Source organism: Mustela putorius, unplaced genomic scaffold (genome assembly GCF_011764305.1).
Source record: "Mustela putorius furo isolate JIRA1106 unplaced genomic scaffold, ASM1176430v1.1 tig00003976_pilon_pilon_pilon, whole genome shotgun sequence".
Taxonomy (NCBI): Eukaryota; Metazoa; Chordata; class Mammalia; order Carnivora; family Mustelidae; genus Mustela; species Mustela putorius.
The window spans coordinates 7,031,440-7,054,609 of NW_025422118.1; the positions used below are offsets into that span (position 1 = coordinate 7,031,440).

General features: G+C 41.4%; 1 protein-coding gene across 7 annotated transcripts in view; it reads right to left on the reverse strand.

Annotated features, from left to right (window-relative positions):
- Positions 1-2,414: 2,414 nt before the first annotated feature.
- The window catches only part of UNC5D (unc-5 netrin receptor D), a 538,042-nt gene continuing 517,286 nt past the window's right edge, over positions 2,415-23,170 (reverse strand). For all 7 annotated transcript variants that reach the window (XM_004758268.3, XM_004758266.3, XM_013059292.2 and 4 more), the window contains 2 exons: positions 21,480-21,658; positions 2,415-9,043 (listed from right to left, as the gene is read on the reverse strand). In XM_004758268.3, the coding sequence (XP_004758325.1) occupies positions 8,839-9,043; positions 21,480-21,658 (384 nt within the window). In that variant the 3' untranslated portion in view covers positions 2,415-8,838. The remainder of the gene's footprint in view (positions 9,044-21,479; positions 21,659-23,170) is intronic.

Here is a 23,170-nt window from a genome sequence, read left to right on the forward strand (position 1 = left end):
AAGGCCTTTGTGTTGTCTGAAAAACAGAAAATGGGTCCTTTCATCGATGGGCCATCTACTCTATGCAAAATCACTATTTTAAATAATGTTATTTGTCTTAGTGATACATTTTAAGTGTATTTGCCCCATCATCTGACTCTGATTCCTTCCCTTCTAAAATCATTTTAGGTGGATGGATATAATGGACCTTATTAGAGTATTTAAAGTTTACTGTATTAAGCATCAAACTTTATATTTGAAAAACAAAATATTTAACTTATTTCAGAGGTTGTATGACTTTTTTTTTTTTTTTTGCCTTAAATAACATTCATCTAGCTATCATAAAGATTAAAACTGAGTAATCTTTGCCCCTCTTGTCATGTTGCTATGTTTATATAATGAACACTCTAGTACATTTCTGTTCAGAACCAAAGCAAGCGACAGATAGCTAGAGATGTGTTTAATTATTATACTATTTTTTGAACATTTATTTGGATCTAGTGAGCTTGATAAGATTATCTTCTTTTAAAGATAGTTTTTTGGCCAAGGTCATGTGCCCAGAGAATGGCAGACTCAGGATTACTACTTAGCCTGTGTTAATCTCAAACACATTTTGGTAACTACCATGCTTACTGCCTTTCTAAATAAGGTAAAAGTGAACCCTCATTAGTTGCTTTCTAAGTACCATACAGTGTGCTAAGGCTTTTACATTTATCTTTTTTTTTTCCCCACTTAATCTTCACATGTTGAAAAGAATCTAAAATTCTATCATTCTTATATTATAAAGTAGAAACATTAAGTATTTTGTCTGATATTAAATGCTAAGAGACACAGGCAGGATTTGAACCTAGGCTTTGGTATCATATGGAAATCTAAATAAATATATTTTTTAAAGATTTTATTTATTTGACAGAGAGATCACAAGTAGGCAGAGAGGCAGGCAGAGAGAGAGGAGGAAGCAGGCTCCCCTCCGAGCTAAGAGCCCGATGCAGAGCTCAATCCAGGACCCTGAGACCATGACCTAAGCCTAAGGCAGAGGCCTAACCCACTGAGCCACCCAGCTGCCCCAAAATAAATATTTTTGAATGAATAACTCCATCAGAATAAATTTGATCAAATTCTAATAAGTACTGACTACAGAGAATAAACATTAGCCCAAAGTAGCTTAATCCACTCAGAATCAGTTACTAGGTAGATAAAATGTTTTTAGACAAAACTTAAGTATTTGGAAAAGTGGATTACAGACTGCAGCTGATATGTTCTATTTTTATCAAAATGAGCTAGTCTGTCTGAAACTCTCTGCCAGTCACAGCATTCTTTATAGTTGACCAATGCAGATTAGAATTGTTTGCTCTATTAAAATAGTTCTGGAATTTTTGGTTTGGTTCTGCCTAATCATATTGATTTACCTAGTTAATTAAAACCAATTCTCATTCTACCAGTAACTTAAATGTAGACTAATTAGCTTTAAAGCACTGGAACCACTCACAGCCACTTTGTGGATATTACCATTCCTTCTAGTCCTATAAGATGATCCATAAAAAGAATTACATGCTCCAGACATTTAGAAAATGTTGCATATACTCCTCTTTTAGAGATCCATCATATACATTAGAAACATTGTACCCTTAAAGGTTTTCAGAAATCTAGAGAATGTGATTTCATTTTATGCCATAGTTTTCCAAACTTATTAATTTATGAGTCAGTGTGAGGGTCCAAAACCTCTTATCTCACTATGGAAATCGTATTTGTTTAAAGATGGATTTTGGAAAATACTGGTTTTAAACCAATTTATGACCTTTTAATTTATGACTCACTTAAATCAGAAACCATCTTTGGGTCACACTGTTTAAAGGGACTCTGATCCACTCTGAAGAGTTATGATTAAATTCTTGGGATCTTGGGAGCATTCAGCATTTTTAAAACAATTTAAACAGATTCAGTCAGTGAATCCATATCTGAAATGTCTAACATTGTACTTGTTTTTGTAACATTTTGCCCATGGAGAAGCAGAAAATTTCGAGTGTGTGTTGGGAAAAAAAAAAAAAAAGAAAGAAAGAAAGAAAAGAAAAAGAAAAGGAAAAGAGAAAAGAAAAAGTAACCCAAGCCTTTTGAGAACAAAGGTGAATGGTATCCAGACAATGGTCTGGTCGGGATTCTCTCAGTTTGTAAAACAATGTCCTAGGAGTACTTGTGTGTGTGTGCATGGTGGTTGGGTTGAGAATGGTAGGAGATGATCTCATCTTTGTTTCCAGTAGCCTCATATTACCTCTTTCTTGAGGCCACAAGGAGAAATTAGGTTCAATCCCTTAATAGGTATTTGGAAACTGTCCTCAATGTGGAGGGAATTCCAGTGCCCGCTAGGTTGTGGCAGGAAGTGCACAGAGGGGCTCCTCCTTGGGATTTCAAATTTCCACTCATGGAGTAACCTAAAATGTCAATAAAAGACTCTTTATTCATAAATAACTGGTATGCGATAATTTACGTCTGTACATTTATCTTGAAAAGTCAGTAACCATCCAGTTTTTTTTTTTGTTTTGTTTTTTTGTTTTTTTTTTGTTTTTTGTTTTTTGCAAACTCTACATAAAACATCCAAACGGTCCATTTTGTTCAGTACAATATAACACAGCTGTTTGGCATTACCAAATATATATGTATATATATTTATAGATATGTACATGTGCTGAAAAAGAAGCCAGTGCAGCCTTTTCTAAGAAGTCCATCCAAGTATTTACTGTACAACATTCAGAATTTACATTGATAATACAAGGCACAAAAAGTGTGGTATGAAGCCAAGGCCATGCTTTATTCAAACTCTCTGGCTTGCTCTCTCCTTCAGCTTCATGTCAAATTAAGTGTTCAGTTCTGCCTTTTTTTTTTTTTTTCCAGCTTTGAACACATCAAATAAAAGTTGAGAGTGGAATGGGCTGGAGATATGAATCACGAACAAACCACCTCCCCACCCCCCACGCACCTTCCCAAAATAAACAGAACAAAATGAAATCTGTTTTAAAATTCATCCGTACAGAAATGGAGGTAAACAATGACTCAGATCTTCTGAGTTCGGGTCAGGAGAACAAGCCAGTTTTCCCTCTAACTGCTTTTATTTGCCCTATTTCTAGGGTGACACCGACTTTATCAATTACGTGTTCTGTATCAATTAGAAATGTGTGTGAAGAATGGGAAATTTAAAATCTGTCTTGATTCCAATTTGGAAGAAGAGGAAATTGTTTTCCTGACCAGGAAATTCCCACACTGAGTTGTTGTATTTTTTGTTATATATTTTTTTAACCTTCTTATAGAGATACGTTTTGATGGGAAGGGCTTCATCATCTAGCCTGGGCCATAGAGAGTGATGGAAATTTTTTAGCTCCACTCTGATGAGGCTTAGATCAAAGTTTCCTGGTTAAGGGGTGATCTTACTTCAGTCTCATCAGAGCTCCTAGTGGAAGGAATTTGGAATTATTAGATCCATCTCTGATTGTAATGAGGGTCATAAGGCAAGATATTCTGCTTACCAATTCCCTTAAAATACCATCTTCCCATGACTCGACAGAACCATAGTTAAATCTCTACCTCTCGTCTCTCTTTAATTTTAAGGGAGTTGTAGAATTCATCCCATTTTGGAATTTATGTATATAATGCTTGCAATAGTGAAATACTCTTTGGGGTTAGTTAGCAAGATCTGAGGCAAAAGGACATTTTTATCATAATCATGCTTTTTGGAAAAGTACTTGACACACATTTCCACTCATGCAGAGAGTTACATTGCCAAATTTAGTGATCCATTTTATAATTCAAGGCTGTACCTTTTTGGAAAAGAGGATGTATCCTCCGCCCAACTCAGTCTTCGGGGCGGGGAGGGGAAGGATATTTTTAAGCTTAGGCCTAAACATGAAGCTTACTGCCTTTTTAATCTTTGGGTTCAGATGGAGGGTGGGCACTAAGATGTGAAGTTCATGGTCACTGTCTTAGGCCCACCTCGTGAGGACATTCCAAATCCATGATCTTCACAGCAAAAAGAAAAAGTAGCTGCTTCAAGCACCACAATTATTCTATGTGAGTTAAATTTCCTACTTCAGATCACAGTACTACACACTAGTGACTAACGGCCAGGTCTGATTTCCATCCCCTTTTATCTTTTTGAAAAAACACAGCACACAAATTTTTTTTTTTTTTTTTTTTTTTTTTTTTTTTGCTTTTTGCTGACGACCCTGGAGTGGGGATGTGAGGAGTCCGTGTTAGACGCTGGCTCTCCTAGAATTGCTTTTGCAAAGAACACCACATGCTGTCAATACAGCCAAACAGCTTTATAGCGGCAGCTTTTGAAAGAGTATGGAAAGTAAAAAACACAAAATATGTAACACATCTAAGATTAGCAACATTTTCACTTTGTGACATTTGACGAAATACATTTTTGCTTGTAGTTCAGGAAAATTCTATGCAGACAAAACAGTGGAAGCTGCAGAAAAGGGTGGCCGTTCAACTTTTGGCTAAAGCATTGATTTGTCAAATACAGCGCTATGGCCATACACTAACACTGAAGAGCTAATAAAATTTTGTCACTACCTGTAGGACAACATTTTGCTCTCCCATTTGCTGTGGTTGTGACCCCTAGTCCAGTCAATGGGAGGTACCAGGATTCAGAACATCGCAATGTTTCATGAGGAAAAGTAATGGAAATGGGCCACACGATGGGCCATAAGACTCATGTTTTCCAGCTCCTTCCGGTGTCTGTGACCTTCACAGATCTGGAACAAACACCTCTGAGGGAATGTTACCTTCCCCACATCTGCTAGTTGGTATTCCACACCTTTACAGAAGGACTAAGTAAGGAATTGGAGTGAAAATGGCAGAAAGGAAAAACAAGCACATGGAAAGGTCTTCCAACATTTTGAAATCCGTAGGTCAATTTTGCCAGAAGTTTGGCAAGTGGAGAATACGCTCTAAAACCACTTACAGATGGTCCTCGACTTACGGCGGTGTTTCAACCGACTACTTTCTGACTTGACAATGGTACGAAGGTGGTAGGCATTCAGCAGAAACTATACTGGCAGCTCTGAATCTGGATCTTTCCCTGGGGTAACGAAACTGGGGTTGACCATCTCGTGATGCCGGCTGGACAGGGGCAGCCATCAGTCATGACCTCACAAGGGTAAACCACTACTACACGGGCAATCATTCCATCATTCACTTTCAGTACAGTCTTCGGTTCGTTACATGAGATTTTTAACATTTCATTATAAATGAGGCTTTGTGTTGGATGACTGTGCCTAATGGAGGCTAATGTCTGAGCATGCTTGAGTTAGGCTAGGTTCAGCTCTGGTGCTGGGCAGGTTAGCCATATTAAGTATATTTTCGATTTAAGATATTTCAATTTATGCTGGGTTTATCGGGACATGACCCCATTATAAGTCGAGGAAGATCTGTATACCATTTTCATACTCCACCTTGGCTTATCAATTGTGATGTTGAGAATTTTTCTCAAGGGAAAGAGAAGCAGTAAATTCCAGGACTTTTAATCCAAAGAGAACCCTGTTTTAGTCATCTGACTTAATAACCCCTCTCAAAGTCAACTAAAAGAAAAAAAAAAAAAGGACCATGGCACCAGAGAACACCTGCAGCTGGAGATAAAAATAATAAAAAGAGAGAAAACTTCCCCTCTTTAAAGAGAATTGTGTCAATTCCTATTCATCTCTTACAAAAAGGCCAATAAAGTTTTTGTGGGAGTACATCTGAGTTTTACGAGACTTTCTGCACTGGTAAATGAAGTTTGCATTTAAATCTGTAGAGTGAGCTTTCTTTTGGCTTAAAGGATTTTAATGTAAACCAGTAAGACTGCACAAGCAGTATTGTAAAAACCGTAAATTAGCTTTATGATGCAGCGGCAGTCTGGTACAGCTGTGAAGTGCACCATTTTGGTGGCATAATTTGAAGCCCTGTTTAAAGCATGACCATTAGACTGAAATGCCTTTGAGGCCTGAAAGATTTGGCATTAAGTGGGATATTTTGTAAAAAAAAAAAAATGGAAGTAACCTATCAACTATTAAAGCTCACTTTTACATTAGGGCAAAAATCTCTTTCTAGAGGGGCATCTGTGTTTTGATGGGAAGACATTAAAGTAGAACAAGGGTTTAGGTCGCAGCGAATAATCGAAAGTTCAGATGTCAGTGAATTCTCTCTGATCTGTAATCTCCGTTCCTCCTTGACACTCCTACGCTCCCCCGTGTCTGTACGTCTCACCAACATGGGTTCTCTTTGGAATTCTAGTGTGAAGTATGATCCGGACTTACAATGGCCACAGAATTTCACACATTTGTGTAGGAATCCCATGTAGAATTCCAGCAGAAATAAGAGAAATGAAAAGAGGGAGCAAAATGGACTGAAGGGTATATTTGAACCTTGAGCTGAAGTCAGCGGTGATTCATGTTAATTTGCTTCCTTTGTTATTCAATATGGTATGAAGGTCACAGGCATTTATAAACACCCAGATTTAAAAAAAAAAAAAAAATCCATGGGAAGAAATTCTAGACCTTGAGGGATTGATGATAATCTCTTATCTTAAAATCTAGATTCTAGGGAAAACATTAAGATTTTTCATTTAAGATATAAAAACGTATCAGCTCCAAAAAGGATCTGTGTGGACTCACAGAATATATAAAGCAATGATAAGGCCAATTAGAAGGGAAGAGGAATAAAGGGTAGGATAGTTTTAAAACAAAAATCCTCCAAGATAGAAACTGACAAAAGTGCTCAACAAGATGTTTTCTACAAGTTATTATTAAACAATCAATGCAAATTCTTTTTGGGTGACTGACCATCTACTTCAACTTCTTGCTTTTCCAGAAATGTTAGCAAGGGTGTCTGAATATTTGCCCTCTCATGCCTTCTCTTTGTTGTTCCCCAGAAGGAACAAACAAGTAGAGCATGTAAACAGAAGGGTCTTTTCTTGATCTAGAGATGGTATTTTGAAAATATGCTCGCAGTTCTAAGAGGATCTGTTTATTCTATATAATATGCCTTTGGTTCCTGAGAAAAGCAAGGTGCTTTTGAATTTCGTGTAGCAAAGTCTTCCATCCAGTATAGGGGACCACACGTTAGAGAAAATGGCTAACACATTCAAGAGTTCTTAATGCCTTACCCATGGTATCACGAATTCTACCTATCTCTAGGTCTTTTTTACTTTGGTGGAGATTTACATTTTTTTTTTCTTTCTTTCTTTCTTTCTTTTTTTTTTTTTTTTAACCACAGGACTTACAAAACCATTGTTGTTGTTTTTAACTGACCATATCCCCACTGCCAAGTGTTCCCCAACTCCCCCATTCCCTGATTGTACTTTATTCTAATGTAGCCAACTTTTAAGTACCTGATCAGCCTTGTAGTTAATCTAGGTCCTTGGTCTTGCTTGTCCTGATTGTGGACAGCTAATTAAAACATCCACCAGAAGATGAGCAGGAACATATCTGTGCCTCTTTAGTCTACCAGGATATCTTGTCAAAAATGATTTAATAGGATAAAAGATGGATTAAATGTTAAGATGGGGTTCACAAATTCTCTATGGACTTCATATTCCACAATATCATTGGCTCTTTAAAAAATAAAAAGAATCTTTGAGCAACAGTCCTATGTTCATGGTCCCATAGAGAAAACATGCCTGGGGAGGCTGAGGAATCAGAGCTCAAAAGCTTCCTGAACAACGTATGTGGTTTCTGGGACACTGTGGTAGATCTATCCCTCACATCCTATCATTTAGACCAAAGACTATCTGCTCATTTTCCAAGAGGCAAAAGGAGGTTGCCCTATAGCCCTATGGAGAGATTTTGTGAAAACGCGGTACCAAGAGGCTAGAAAGTTTCAAGAACCTGGATTGAAAAGTCGAGCAGAGGCCCTCATCCCCTTATAACAATGTTTAGAGACTGGGTCAATACCTCTATCCTAGAATTACAGCTTATCTGAGGCCCGGGGCATCTGCAGACCCTGTCTTTCCCTGGGCTCGATTTGACTGCCCCGGCCCCCTCCAAATCCACATGGAGCTGCGTTCTAACAGCGCTCTGCAATTTGAGTGGCTAAGCTGGGAATAGAGGATTCTGTTTTATTGAATTAGAAGTAACTATCCATATTGAGTTTAATTATGCTCTGAAACTGAGTAAGGAAGGGGAAGAAAGAAGGTGGGTAGATTGGTCTCCAGAAGAAAATGAAGGTGGTATACGTGGCAAGAACTAGTTCATGGTCTGTCTTACCTTCTCCTCTTGTTTCCATTAAGTGGCTGAGATAAATAGGGAATCGGTGCTGGTGAGATGGACTCAGAGTCTAGATTCTAAATGCCCTCCTTGACGTTACCAAAGTCCTACAATGGGTTGGCAGCCCCGTTTCACTTCGCAAAGCCAGTTTTATAATGATTGCTGACATCACGGATGCCAGTTGGTAGACAACCCTGACAATCTGGTAGCAGAATCAGCTGGCCCTTTGGGGCACATCATTAAAAACCTGTTTCAAAACATGCAGGATTCAATGTCTGCCTTCCTGGCTTTATCGTGGCTCGTCTTTCCCCCACAGTTACTTTCCTCAAGCTACGCCCTCACTTTTATCCTCCCCACTCCAAAGCTAAGAAAGTTCATCAAGTGTTAACCCAAGTGGACTCAGATGAGACAGTAAAGCCCTCTTATATTGAAGAGAGCTTGTACTTTTCTCTATGAACATATTATACCTATATAAAATTCAGTTTTTTCAACCAGGGATTCGCACTGATTGTAAATGAAGGCTGAATTCTCCAAATGCCACCGGGCAGAAAGCTGCCTCTTTCCCATTTAAAGCAAATGTCCCGAAGCTGGCCGTCACTGTCTCATGAGCGGTCGTGGACTAGAGTCCATTTTGCCTGCTGTAGTTGAAGTCGGCTTCATCGAGCTGGGTTTCTGTAATGTTTGAGAGTTTCGTGTGTGTCCTCCCAATCTCTTCAAGGGCACAGGCCAGGGAGTCAAGATCACCATCGTGCTGATGACGAGCTTCCCACAGGTTCAAAATGACAGCAGATGGACTGCTTTGTGTAGCAAAATAAGATAAATTCCTAGACAGGGATTTTAAGAAACAAACAATAATGAAAATGAAAAAAAGAAATAAAGGAACGAATAAAAATCACTATAGGGGCCTAAAATGAACTGCAATGGATAGTCTTATAGTAGGAGTAGGAGGTTCATGGGAGCTAGTTACAGGTCTCCAAATGACCTTAGGATTGCTCGAATTCGATATCTCTCCACCTCCTCAAACTCGGCGCATCAGAAATGGGTTATTTTCCCTGTTCCTCCAAATCATCCCCCTTTGTAACTATAACCAGTATCCCAGTAATTATAAATTTCCTTCTAATCTCTCACACTAGGACATTATTTTTGACTTTTCCTTCTATGCTGTTGCTTTCTTTTTGATATACTCTGTCTTCCTTTGCCCTTTGAGCCATTAATGCTGGCTTAGCTAATACTTGCCACTTGGAATACCTACTCTCCACTTGGAATACCTACTTCCTCTCTTCCCCTCTGTTTCTCAAGACCTTACTTTCCTGTAATGTCTGGTTCAATTCTCTTCTACTCTTTGCTAACATGCTTTCTTTCTTCTCTGAGTTCTTCCTATTGTTGTGCTTAAAATTTCATATGACTCAACTGTTTATATATTTCATGTGAAGTTTGCCCACCCATATGATTACAGACATCTGAAGGGAAAGGATCCTAGATAATCATCTTCTGATTCTGCAGCAGTCCTTATCATAATACTATGACAGGTGTTTATTCAATAGCCATTGTCTTGAGTAATTGATTGCTATGAGCCTTTTTCTGTTGATATGGGATCTTCGGTGAAAACAAATGGTAACCTTTTGGACGACGACTTTGCTATGATGAAGATGAAGACAACACAAAAGATTAAAGGTCACAGTTTTTCAGAGGCACTTGTAGAGCAGGGATGGAAATGTCACCTTTGGGAAAATTTTGATAAGTTGAAAAGACTTTTGAGAGTCAACCAAGAACTGGTTATTCTGAGGATGGCACTGCTTTCCCTTACCACATTGAGCATATAATCGTGAAGAAGACTCACGTAACTAAGGGCACTGGGAAGAGAAGACAAGCTTTTAAGGGCACATTACCATTTACAAGCACCACACACACATACAGTAATTTTGAGCGAATAAAGTGCTATTTTATTCAAAGGTCTCAAGGGACTGCTTAAAGCTAGTTGGTCGCCAAACAGCAGAAATATCAGCGTACTATATATACTTTCTACTACGTCCGAATCTGTAATTGAGAGCAGGAGGAGGCCAGCTTAAGAATGTTCTCTCTAGTTTCCTGCATCTTTTTCCTTATTCCACCTCCCCCACCGCCAGCCCCTCCCCCTCACTTGTAGTCAAATATAGTTATTTATTTCTACGCTAATGGCAGTGGCAAATCAAACCTTGCTCAGGCAATGGAAGGAATCCTAGTTCTTTTTATTTAAGAACTTTGTTTTGAATATTTCTTCCTGGTCATGGAAGTGTTTATAGAGAAAGCTTCTATACCTCTAGGTCTGTTCAGTCAATGGACACACCCTTCCCAACGTCCAGGCAGAACAGAAACTGAAGGCGTAGCTGAGAAAGAGGCCTCCTGGTAGATTAGGTGCGGGTGGACGCTGGGTGGGCTGTGTGACCATCTCTTTCCACGTCCTTTTTGAGACTAAAGACCATTAACATACATTTGTTCCCGGAATGGGTAAATACTTACGCACGCTAATGTTTCAAAACCAGAAGGACAACAGCAAGCCAAACAAAAGCACAGATTCCTCATCTTTCTATTGAGGGTTTATATTTTGTATTTTTCCCTTGAACAACAATGGACTAGCGTCCTGTGGGAATCACTAGAATCCTGGTGATCTTACTAACCCCCACATTAGGTTTTATTCTATACCAGAGGTTGACAAATATTTCTCTAAAGACCAGCTAGTGAATATTTTTGCCTTTAGGAGCCATATGTGGTCTCTAAAGCAGCCACTCAATGTTGTGACAGCAGTGTGACAGCAGCCATGGACGGACACACGTGAATGAGATGGATACAAGGGAAAAACTTCAATGAGACACCCTGAAATCTGAACGTCCTGCAGTTGTCACATCACCCAACATTCCTCTTCTTTTGATTGACTGATTATTTATTTACTTACTTACTTACTTAGCTTACTTTCCTGACCACGTAAAAAAACAACCAACCAAACAAACCACCACAACAACGAAACAAAACAAAACAAAACAAAAAACCTAACACTATTCTAGCTCCTGGGCTCTAGAAGAGCAGGTGGTGGGCCAAATTCAGCTTTTAGGCCATAGTGCCGATCCCTGTTCTCTGCTGTCTTACCACCCAGGCTCAATTTCCAGAGGTGGTAACTATTTGAAAGAAGATGAAACCGATTTTACTGTCTTGTGCTGCCTTTGAAGGACACACAGGGCTTAGGCTGTTGAATCCACAAGTTAAGCATCCTGCCTCAAGCACTTTGAGAACTTCATCTTCAGTAAGTGTTCTGGGACTCTGACCTTTCCAGATATGACAGGAAGATCCGGGCATAAAAATGCAATAATATAAAACTCTGGGAGAGGCATACAGAATAGGTTTTGGAGGCCGGGATGCATCTTTGTCCCAGCATGATATCAGAAGTCTTCCTGAATCCGTGGTGGGGTTGGGAGTGGGGATGGGGAGGTGTGTGTTCTAAGTACACCCGCCTAGAGGACGAGGAGCAGGACTGGTGAAGGGCTCTGGTTCTCCAAAGACCTGCCAATGTCCATCCTGATTTGTAGAATAGGCACCCAGGGCTAAAGCAAGCTAAGTGATCAAAAGAGGCAGAAATATAACTCTCGCTTGGCACAGGTCTCTGAACATATTGTAACAAGCGAAGTGTGCTCCCCAAAGCATAGCTCTGATTTATCCTCTACAAGCACATTCATCATAACACACACAAATCTCAAAATCCACTTAATTCTGGTAGATACATACAGGAACATAATCAGTCTTATTAAAAATGATTCCGTTAGCTTTGTGATAAAGAGACCTCCTATTAAATTACCTTTACCCATCTACACCAGAATAATTCGTGTATAAAAGACCCTGAAATCCTAATGCAATAGGCTATTCCTCCAAGATAGTTGGGTTAATTTAACCATTTACATGCATGCAAATGCGTGGATTTTTGTTTTGTTTTGAAAATTGGTATGCCATGCATCTGTTAGGTGGTTTCCATACTGCCCTTTTGAAATTATTCTGATCCCAAGCTATACAACTCTTTTCTCTTCATAATGGTGATACATTCGGACACTAGCAGGTGAATGCACACACAATTCAGGGAATTGTGTTACTACTAGAGAATAGAATTCATAGCAATAGTTGGTATTAAGAAATTTTCTGAGTGTCTTAGATTTTTTTTTTTTAAATGAAACCAGAACATTTAGCAAAATAGAAGTCTTAAAATTTAGATGGATGCCTCAGAGTAAAACTTAATTTTTTTCTTTCTCTTTGAAACATGTTTAAACAACTGAATGTTTATTGTGCTGGTGTTAGATGCTTCAAACTTTTATTTTTTTATGCTCTGAACTTCAGGTGACCTTTTGTCATAGCCTTTTAGGATTCTGATAGACTGAGATTAATTTGAAAAAATAATGTTTTTCATTTGAAAAATAATGTTTTTCATTTGAAAAAATAATTTTTCATTTTTTGGGGTGTCCTAAAGATGCTGCATATTATATAGGTAAGAATACTCTTAAATTTTGAGAATTGACTTTAGATTCCTTCTAGGTCTTCAGGTCAGTTTATTTGTCCTAGGCTTTGTAGATCCAAAGGAAAAGATGAAGCCCCTTGAAACTCCCACTTAAGAGTAAATCATAAAAAACAAAACAAACAAAAAAAAAACATGCTAAGACACCTGGATAAATTTCCCCATGTAAGTTTATTGAGTAGTAGTGGTTTATCAAATTTAATTTTGTTTTGTTAGAGCCTCTATGCCTTCTATTCACCTGCATTCTGGGCAGGAAGGAGTGGAGAGGAGGGAGGGTGATTGTTTTATTAAAGTGATTAATTTCCTCTTTCTGAGCCTTTCCTACCCCCATCCCTTATCCTCAATTAAAAATCCCATGGTTGGGGTGGAAGCCAGGACAAGAATTGGGAGCATGAATCTTTACCTTTGTGATTTCACTAGCTAGACACAGGCCAATCTATCATGATGTATATGGTCCAAAACCAAATTTTGATGCAGAATCCCAGTTTTCCAAATACATCTTCACATTAATGACCATGTTAAATGAATTACAGAAATTAGGTTAAAATTTGGGGATGTCTGGAAATAAGGACTCTGCTGTTCCCATTTTTGAAGGCAAAGAGGAGAATTAAGGGCCCATGATAGAATTCTGCCATCCGATGTCTTTACACCCTATTACATAACATGGGCTAGTGTTAGGAAGAGGAAGTGGCTGGGTACTCTTTGGTGTGAATTTAGAGATACCACCTTTTCTTAAGTACTTAAAAGCATATTCAAATGTAAATATATTCAGGAATAGCGACCTCTAAACCTTCTATCAGTTAGCAGGAAGGTAAGAGTAGGGAGGGCCGGCCGGGATCTGAGGGTCAGTCTCAGCCCTAACACACTGAAGCTCTCCTATTGTGCTCACACTGGAGTTGGCCTGGCTCAGTGTGCTCAGGTCCGACTGTGTGTGCTCTATAAGGGCTCCCTTTCATTCTGAATTCCAGATAACAACCTCTTGGTGTCTCAGAATCCTGCTATGGTGGGGGCAGTAATCCACGGTGTAAGCTCCTCTGGTGACCAACTGGGAGAATGGGTTTCCTACTGAAATCTAGTTGGGGACCACAGTAGAGCTGCAGCTTAATGTCATTAGCACGGAAGAGCCTCTCATAACGAGGGGCATGCTGTAAATTAGTTCATAATTGAGGATTTCACCCAGCACCTTCAGGTGGGGGAGGGGCACTTATCCCTGGAATCTTCTGAGCAGCAAGTCTGTTTATATTCTACAAACTTGCCTTTTACATCTCAGTCAACTGAATTGTTTTCGCCTATAAAAAGCGTATCTTAAAAACAGCTTCTTTCCGAGTAGGCTTGTGTATAAAAAGGGAAAACTAAGTTAAGCTGCCCATAACAAATAGGGAGCCATCATTTATAGAAGCAGCGCATAATCCTACTGTTAGTGCCAGAGGGAATGGACACAGAATCCTAATGAAGAAATATTAATATTCCTGCTATCATCCTCATGGTCTCATTTAATGAGAGCCTCGTATGTGACCAAAACCAACCCTCCATATGGTTCTTTCAATGTGGATGCAAGAGAAAAGCCATTCATATTGAACAGCAGTAATTGGACACAACACAAGCATTTGTCCCATCTGTCAGGCTTTCATCCCCAAACTTCAGCCTTCCTGGGGTTGCACTCAAGTGCAAGGCAGTGGGCAGGGGTGACCCACAAGGACAGGGAACAGACAGTAGACAACATGGAGTCCTACTCTGCCCTGCCCTCAGACAGGTGCACTCATTGTTTTAGGCCAATTAATGTGGCCATGAAATTCCAAATTCCTCTTAGTTTTTCCTTTTGTGTCTTCTATTATCCAACTCCTGAAGGGGAATATGGCAAGGTTGGTTTTTTTTTTTTTTTTTGAATTGTTGAACATTTAAGAACCTAGAGTTTTTGTTTTTGTTTTATTTGACAGACAGACAGATCACAAGCAGGCAGAGAGGTAGGCAGAGAGAGAGGGGGAAGCAGGCTCCCCGCTGAGCAGAGAGCCCGATGCGGGACTCGATCCCAAGACCCCGAGATCATGACCCGAGCCAAAGGCAGAGGCTTAAACCACTGAGGCACCCAGGCGCTCCAAAGAACCTGGAGTTTTCAGGGATACCTGCGAGTTGCCAAAAGATAGTAAGGCCGGTTGAAGACCCCATTGTCAGTTCTCTAGTCTCGTTCCTCACAGGATGAAATTGTCTATGACGATTTGTCCTATTTCAAAGTAAAGAGCCATGAAAACTACCAAGTCAGATTTCTAGTTTTCTTTGAATGGAGATGTATCAAGGAAAAATCGGTCTCATTTAAACCACTTTCCCTACTCCGTAACCTTGAGACATTTTAAGCGTCCCGAGGCTGAAGGAGAATGACCACCGTCTGTTCCACGAAGACCCCGGTGCTACTGCTGGGTGAGGGAAGCAAGAGGTGTTTAGACTGCTCCATTTGCAAAATACTCAATATGGGTTTAATAAAACCTCGCAAGTCACTGAAAAGAAACAGTTAATTCCTTAAAGGATACTCTAATGAACTAGGTAAAAATCCTTCCTCTAATCTAATTTTCACAAATGATGAACACATCCTGTGCAGGCATACCGACGCCGGCCGGCTTTGTCAGTACCGTGTGAGACTGCTCTCCTGAAGGGGGTTATTTAGGCTGTAAAAGGGGCCTGGGCGTGTCCATCTTTTCTGAAAATTCTATTAGCATAAAGGAGGAGACCCCATTCTTCTTTCGAGGGTCCCTACAAACTCGCCCCTTGCCTAGAAGGAACCAACAGCTGCACTTGCTCCAGGACTGGCCGCTTCAGCTTCCTCTTAGTGGGCAGTTTCAGGAGTCCGTGACCTCGGAGGAATGGAGCTTCGCTGTGCTGGGTCCCTCTGGTTTCACTGGGAGGGCTCTCTGCGTGTCACCCCCTGCATAAGCCTCCTGGGCCAGAACCAGGAAATCTGATTTGGCTTTCACCCTATTTTGTCTCCAAGGCCCCGTGTCATGCTACCCCCCTATATATTAAGTTTCCTTGAAAGTGTCTTAGAGGTGTCTATTTTTTTTTTTTTCTTTGAAAACGAGGGCCTCACATCCATTTTTATTACTTGAAGGTTAGGATTTGTTTTCTAGCCTCCAGCCCACAGGACCAAGAAAGGGGAGTTTGGTGTCATCACGGTAAACCCGAAACCACAGGAATGAACACTGTGTGACCCCCCTCGATGGCCTGCCTAGGAAGCTGGCATCCTGTACGGCTTTGGTTCTCCTCTTCCTCCCTCACCCCAAAAGGCAGCTGGCACGGGGGCTGCTCTACTTCTGGTGAATTCTCAACCGTTCTTCCAAGAGAGATGAGGAAGCTGCCTTGTGACCTTCCTCTGTCCTCCTCCACTGCCCTCTGGTCATTTCGCCGTTCCCGTGCATCCAATTAAGAGGGTGGACAAAGGGAACGAAAGGATATGACCTCAGTGTGAGAAGATTCTGTTTCTTATTAGAGGTCCTGGTGAAAAAACAGGTTATACAGCCCTGCTTCTCAGCCATGAGGTCTGAGAAATTTCATTTGCTCACAACTGCCACACTATCACTCACGAACATTAGCAGCCAAATTGAACTATTTTAACCCTTGACCAATAAGAAATATGTTTTAGCTGACCCTTGTGGGGACTACTCCGCAGTCCAAAGTCCAGTATCACTTTTGACTGCCCCCCCCGCCCCTACCAAAACTTAACTACCACTAGCCTACTGCTGACTGCTGACAGGAAGCCTGACTGATAACACAGCAGCTGACACAGACTTTGTATGTCATGTGTAGTATATACTGCATTCCTACAATGCAGTAGGTGAGAGAAAAGGAATATTAAGAAAATCACAAGGAAGAGGAAATACATTTATAGCACTGGACTATATTTACTGGAAAAAAAAAATCCAAGTATAAGTGGACCAGTGCAGTTCAAGGGTTCAACTGTGTTGTTCAAGGTTCAACTGTGTACTATGACGAAAAACCGTTAATAAGATGTAATTATGTGCTTCTTTCCACCTTGGCAACCTCTCTTCCATCTCGGCTGCTCCCCCTCCGCTCAGACTCCCATGTCTCATGCACTTTACCCAGCAGCCGTTCCCATAGCAACGTGGTCAAGCTGGCTGTGTTTCCTCAAGGGTTTCTGGAATATGAAAATCATGAGGCCTTAAAGAAGAATGAGCTAATGGGAGAATTTCGGGGACAGTGTGAGAGCCGAGAGAAGAGATCCGAATCCTCCCTCACGTCAGCCATGTAAACCGTTGTCCTTGGAGACCAAGTTTCAAAATCCTTTGATGCTTAGTCCTATCAGTCCTATTTATGAGCGAGAACGTTTTTGAGGTTAAGCAAGGTTAGTGTCCAATGAAAGACTTCATGTCATTCATTCAAGGAAAAATGGCTGAATTTCCCCTAAGGGGGAGAGAACCCCTTGGGGGGTTTGACCATCACTAACCATACAAAGTGTCTACGCAAGTTTAGCACTTCGGGCTGAAGCAGTTAAGTTTCCCACATGAATCTGTTTGGTCCTTAGCGATGCTCCCCACTGTCTACCTTCACGCCGACAATTCTTTATTTCTCAACATTCCCCACCTCCCCATCACGCGGGGCAGGAGCACCGAAGTGGAGGGTGACTGCAGCTGAATTGAGAGAACAAATGTGCAGTCTCAGCTTTGAAATGCAGCGAGTGTGGACTCTTAGGAGCAGTGAACGTCTGCTCACGGCATCTATAATTACAACTGCTCTCGATGACATTCTTTCTAGGCTGTGCGGCTTTCTTAGCGCGATCCATATGCCAGGCGAGTGGCAAGGCCACCTGTGTTGCCGCCTCATAACACACACCACTGACATTTCTCACATCCCCATCGATTGCTAAGCCTTTCACTTGATATTCCAAGTTCTCTTCTCCCCCTATTCAGGTCTAAGTAGAAACTTGTTCGGCAAAAAGGCAGATTATCATCAGTGACATTTGCATTTTCCCAAAAGGAGGGTAGGAGAGCATTTGCACTGGCAATAAAATAAAAGCAAACGTTTCCCTCCACTCCCTTTGAAAACTCTTCCTTCATGATTTGAGGGCTGTGGCTTTGCCAGCTTTTGGATACGTCTGGAAATTGAAAGGAGGGGGAGAGGCAGGTGAAAAGTTGCTGTCATGAGATTACAGAAAGTGAATTCTCTAACAGGAGGCCCGTGTGCTTGGTCATCATCTTTGTCTTGTGATCCCAGGGTGGATGGGCTCTCAAGCAATTGACAATGTCAAACTTTGGTATCTTAACACACATGAATGATGAGTTCCATGCTCTATTATTTGTAACCCTAAGAGAGCCCAGCCAGTGATTTAGGATTATGCAATAGGAAGTTGTGACAAATTACATCCGAAAACCCCATTCCTCTCTATTATGTAGAATATCTTCCCATGTAGGAGAAGACAGATTTTTGGTACAGTAATGAAAACATAAAAGGAGGGGCACCTGGGTGGCTCAGTGGGTTAAGCCACTGCCTTCGGCTCAGGTCATGATCTCAGGGTCCTGGGATCCAGCCCGGCATCGGGCTCTCTGCTCAGCAGGGAGCCTGCTTCCCTCTCTCCCTCTCTCTTCCTGCCTCTCTGTCTACTGTGATCTCTCTCTGTCAAATAAATAAACAAAATCTTTAAAAAAAATTAAAAAAATAATAATAATTTTTAAAAAAAAGGAAAAAGAAAACATAAAAGGAGCTTGGCCATTTCTGCAAAAGGAGAATGAGTTACCGTGGTGCAAGGTGGTTTTCAGCAGTCTTTACTCTGCTTCTGTGAATATGCTGGTGGCTCTTCTGTTGGAACCAGCCAGTCTGCAGAAAAGGGTCTCCTCCCCTTCTTCACACCCCAAGCTTGGATGCTGAGCTGACTGGGAAGCCTCATCTCCCAGTGTTCCTCTGACTGAAGCAACAAGATCCTATAGAAATCTTACTAAAGGAGGGGTCAGCAAACTACAGTCTATTGGGCAAATGCTGGTTGTTGCTTGTTCTTACGAAGTTTGTTAGACAAACAGGCGTAGCTGTGTTCCATGCATCTTCTCTGGATGGTTTCCATTAAAGAAACAGGGCTGAAGGTGCCCAGCAATTACCATGGATCCTATATGGCCTAAACTATTGCCATCTGGTTCTTGAACAGAAAGAAGTTAGCTGATTCTCAATATAAACCATTCTTGCTTGGTAGACGACTTTTGGAGGGTTAAGCTAGAGAATGAAGAGGGAGGCAGGACAATGCCATTCACTGAAGTTGAACATGTCCACCAAGGAACATGTAAAGTTAGTAGATTACATGTATTCATGCCATCCTACTTTGCTATTAGTGAAAATTGCAAAGAGCGGCACTGATGGAAAATCAACATTTTCAGGGGGCACCCAGGTGGCTCAGTTGGTTAAGCGCCTGCCTTTGGCTCAAGTCATGATCCCAGGGTCCTGGAATCAAGCCCCATGAGTTGGGCTCCCTGATCATCAGGGATCTTGCTTCTCCCTCTGCCTACTGTTCCCCCTGCTTGTGCTCTCTCTTTGTCAAGTAAATAAATAATATCTTTTTAAAAAATGAAAATTGGGGGTGCCTGGGTGGCTCAGTTGGTTAAGCGACTGCCTTCGGCTCAGGTCATGATCCTGGAGTCCTGGGATCGAGTCCCATATGGGGCTCCCTACTCAGCAGGGCGTCTGCTTCTCCCTCTGACCTCTCCCCTCTCATGCTCTCTCTCTCAAGTAAATAAGGAAAATCTTAAAAAGAAAAGAAAATTAACATTCTCTGGGTACTGTGTTAGAAACTTTGCATATAGTAGGTCATTTGTGTTTCTTATGTCAAGGAAATTTAGGCCTTCCTGGAGAAGGGGTCTTATCGAAAGCCTGAAGGAAGCAAACAGGCACACCAAGTGTTCATGTCAGAGGACCCTGAACACTAGAGGGGCGGTCTGCTCCTGCACAACCATTTCCTGCTCATGAGAGAGCACGTGACACAAAAGGTTGTTGACTCAAGTCTCCCAGTCTGAAATGCATTTTCCCTACTGTGCAAGGGCCCCAACTTCTGCCTTTGGGGACACTTCTTTTTGTAGGTAGACCGTAAGCAGAGAATGAAATGGAATGAGGCAGGAGGAACATGTGCAGACTCATTCAGCAAATGAATGATAGCTTCTGTGGACCCACAGATATTCTGATGCAATAATTTTCATGCAAACGGTGAATTAAAAATCATCAACTCTTAAGGTGGGAATGGATTCGGTATTAATGCAGTTCGAATTTTATGAATTGTAATTGTAGAAAAAGAAACAGCATGTGAGTGATGTGTTCAGGCAGACTGGTATGGGTTGTAGAAGCAAGGTTCTTATAGGGCCCAATCTGCTCACCCCCTTTTTTTCTTTGTCAACCAAATTCTGTTGTCAGGGTTGGTTTCTCATTCTTGTCCCCGTGTTGATCAGAAAGTGAGCTTGATATTGTCATGGTGCTCATGGATTATAAATGAGGCATCTCCTCCCTTTGTCCGACTTGCTGGGAAATATTCAACCCAAGTTTGTTTGTTTGTTTGTTTTTCCCTGTACACATAGACTTTTGTATTCTTTCACTTTCAATATACTGCCTCTCAAGAATGTATCTATTCTTTCCGGGTTTGCCTGTCTCTGCAAATTCCCTTTCCTTTGGCAGCCATGCCTCCTTCCTTGATTTGCCTCTCGGAGCCTGACTGCTTTCTAGTTGGGTCCTTCCTTCTTGGATTCCAGATCCCTTTCGAAACCGGGAGTGGCACTCTATCCTTTCCTGGCAGACACCCACCTCCCTTTCAGAGAAGAAAGAGTCAGGTAGATGTCTGTGGAAATCAAGGACACAAAATGGAAATGACAGAGTGAGCCAAACAGTGAGAAAATAAGGCTTTGCCCCGAAAGAAAAAAAAAAAAAAGTAAAAAAGAGAACCAGAGGAAAAGGGAAGTAAAAACATTCTGGCAAAAGTTGCTCTCCTTTCCATTCATTCTGGGACCTGAGGGGAGGTGGGGGTGGGGGAAGGAGGCATTGCTTGCCACTGCCCTCTCCCTGCTGGTTATCCTTCCAGCCCAGCCAAAGCTGTCTGCCCATCAGTGCTGCCCTGGGTGCCATCAGTCTTGCTTCTCATCAAAAGTAATCAAGTCCATCACGAATCTCTCTATTCTACCCTCAACTCCACTACAGTGCTAGCATTGGTAATGGTAGTCTGGTGAAGCAGCAGACTCATTCACATGCCTGGGTCACCTGCTTATTTCACGTCCCCTGCCTTCAGAGCTGGGAATTCTCATCCTCAAACGTCTAATACCGATGTGCCCACTTTTGCAGACTGAGCGTGTCCCCAGAAAGGGTTACATGATGCCCAAGGTGGCCTGATGGCAGGGAGGAGGCTTGAGCTGCTCACTTCTTTGTTTCTATCATCACTGGCTCATGACTGTGCTGGGTTCTCCCCCAAGTACCAAGATGACCTAGTCTCTACCCCCATTTGGGTGGCCCAGGTTAGCCAACCTAAAGATGCGACCAGGACCAAAGTAAGACTTTTCTATAATGTCCCCAAAGGACAATGGGTGGAAGAAAATGCCACAGCATCCTGTTCTTAACCCTTGCCCACATACATAGTCAGGCCTCACAAGAAATATGGCCAGAAGGATTGATAAAGATATCAGGACCTAGAAACCACATGGATACACCCAACCCCTTAGTTTTTTAAAACCCTCAGGAATGTCTTCTTTCTGGTTATCCCCAATTACCTGTTGATGCTGTTTTTCTGTGCTAACATCTGCCAGTCCTTGCCTTTGGCATTGGGGGTATCGAAAGTGGCACAAATCCGCTGTCTGATGGAGTATGGGATTTTGAAGGCTTTGGGGCCGGTCTGTGCAGGGAAAGTGCTGTCCTCTTGTGCAAAGAAAGTGATGGTTTCTCTTTCACTCTACAAAGAAAGAAAGCATGGTCAGATCTAAACGGAAGCATTACCAATCAACACTTCTATTTATTTAAGAAAATCCATTAACACACACGCACAACAGGCCTGCCTGTTGTGAGGGACTCTGTAAAATACATTGACACATTCCCCTTTCTTCTAACATAATAAATAACTTCTCCACCAGCCTCGTGAATCACGTGCTGGAGATTTACAACAGTGTATTCCACTCAGGGTTTGGAGGGGGAGGTCTGGTTCCTATACCCAGGGAAATGTCAGGTGACCATAGAATTAAACCTTTCTTTTTTCTTTTCTTTCTTTCTTCTTCTTCTTTTTTTTTTTTTTTTTTTTGATCTCAGGGATAGATCTAGAATCAGTAGGAAGAAACCCCCAAATGACAAATTCCAGTTCAGTGTAAGGAATGACCCTGTGATAGAGCTGACCAAAGACAAATGGGCTAAGCCATGTTGCTGGCCGGGCAGGTACCCATCAGGAAAGCCCCAAAGGGGAACTGACTGAATATTGATCATCTTTAAGTTTGTGTTGGCCAGCCCTGGTTGTGAAGTGTGTGATTCCATAGTAAATATCTTGGTCTTGTTTCAGAATGACATTGCTTTGGGCATATATGAGCCTGCCATGAGTCAGTGAGGTGGTCTAGAGCCTGTGGGGTGCTGGAAGGTTTCTGCCTGCTGCCTGCCCATCCTGCTTCTGATTTAGAGCTGTCCAACGAGGATTGGTGATTTCAGTGCCTCCTAGCAATCAGATCATCATCCCCAATGTGAGGCCATACAGATATCTGTGAGATTAAAGGGGCTGCTGACAAGCATATGTGAACCAACAGAATTTCAAAGCCTAAAAAGTATCTGATTGAATCAGTCTCCTGTGACTATGATAGGTTACCGGACACAAGGGATTCTTCATTAAGGCCTCTAATCGGATGACTATAAATTGAGATTTTCCAGGGTGGGCCTGACCTAATCAGATTACCTTTAGACGAGAGAAAAGGCATCTCTCCTGCTGGCCTAGTAGAAAGTAAACAGGAAGGCTGTGAACAGACTATGGAGAGGGGCAGGGAGCTAGAACCCGAGGGCATCCTCTAGGAATTGAGCATGACCCTGGTCCAAGAGCCAGCAAGAAAATGGGGACTTGCAAAGAATTAGATTTGATCAACAATCTAAATAAGCTTGGAAAAGGACCCTGAGCTCTAGGTGAGAATGTTGTTTTCAGTCACCACCTTGATCTCAACCTTGTGAGATCCTGATCAGAAAACCCAATGATGACATGTCAGGACTTTCAGCCTACAAAAAAATATGAGACAGTAAATAGGTATTGTTTTATCCTGTTAAGTTTACAATAATTTGTTATAGAGCAAAAAAGAAAATAGAATAGTAATAATATAAAGAGGACTTAAAACGTCAAATCTGACGCGGGTTAAGGGAATAGTTAGGACTATTTAAATCCTAAGAACCTATCCTTCATGTTAGGAATGTGTCCTCTTGTGTTTTCCTTTAAGCCAACATG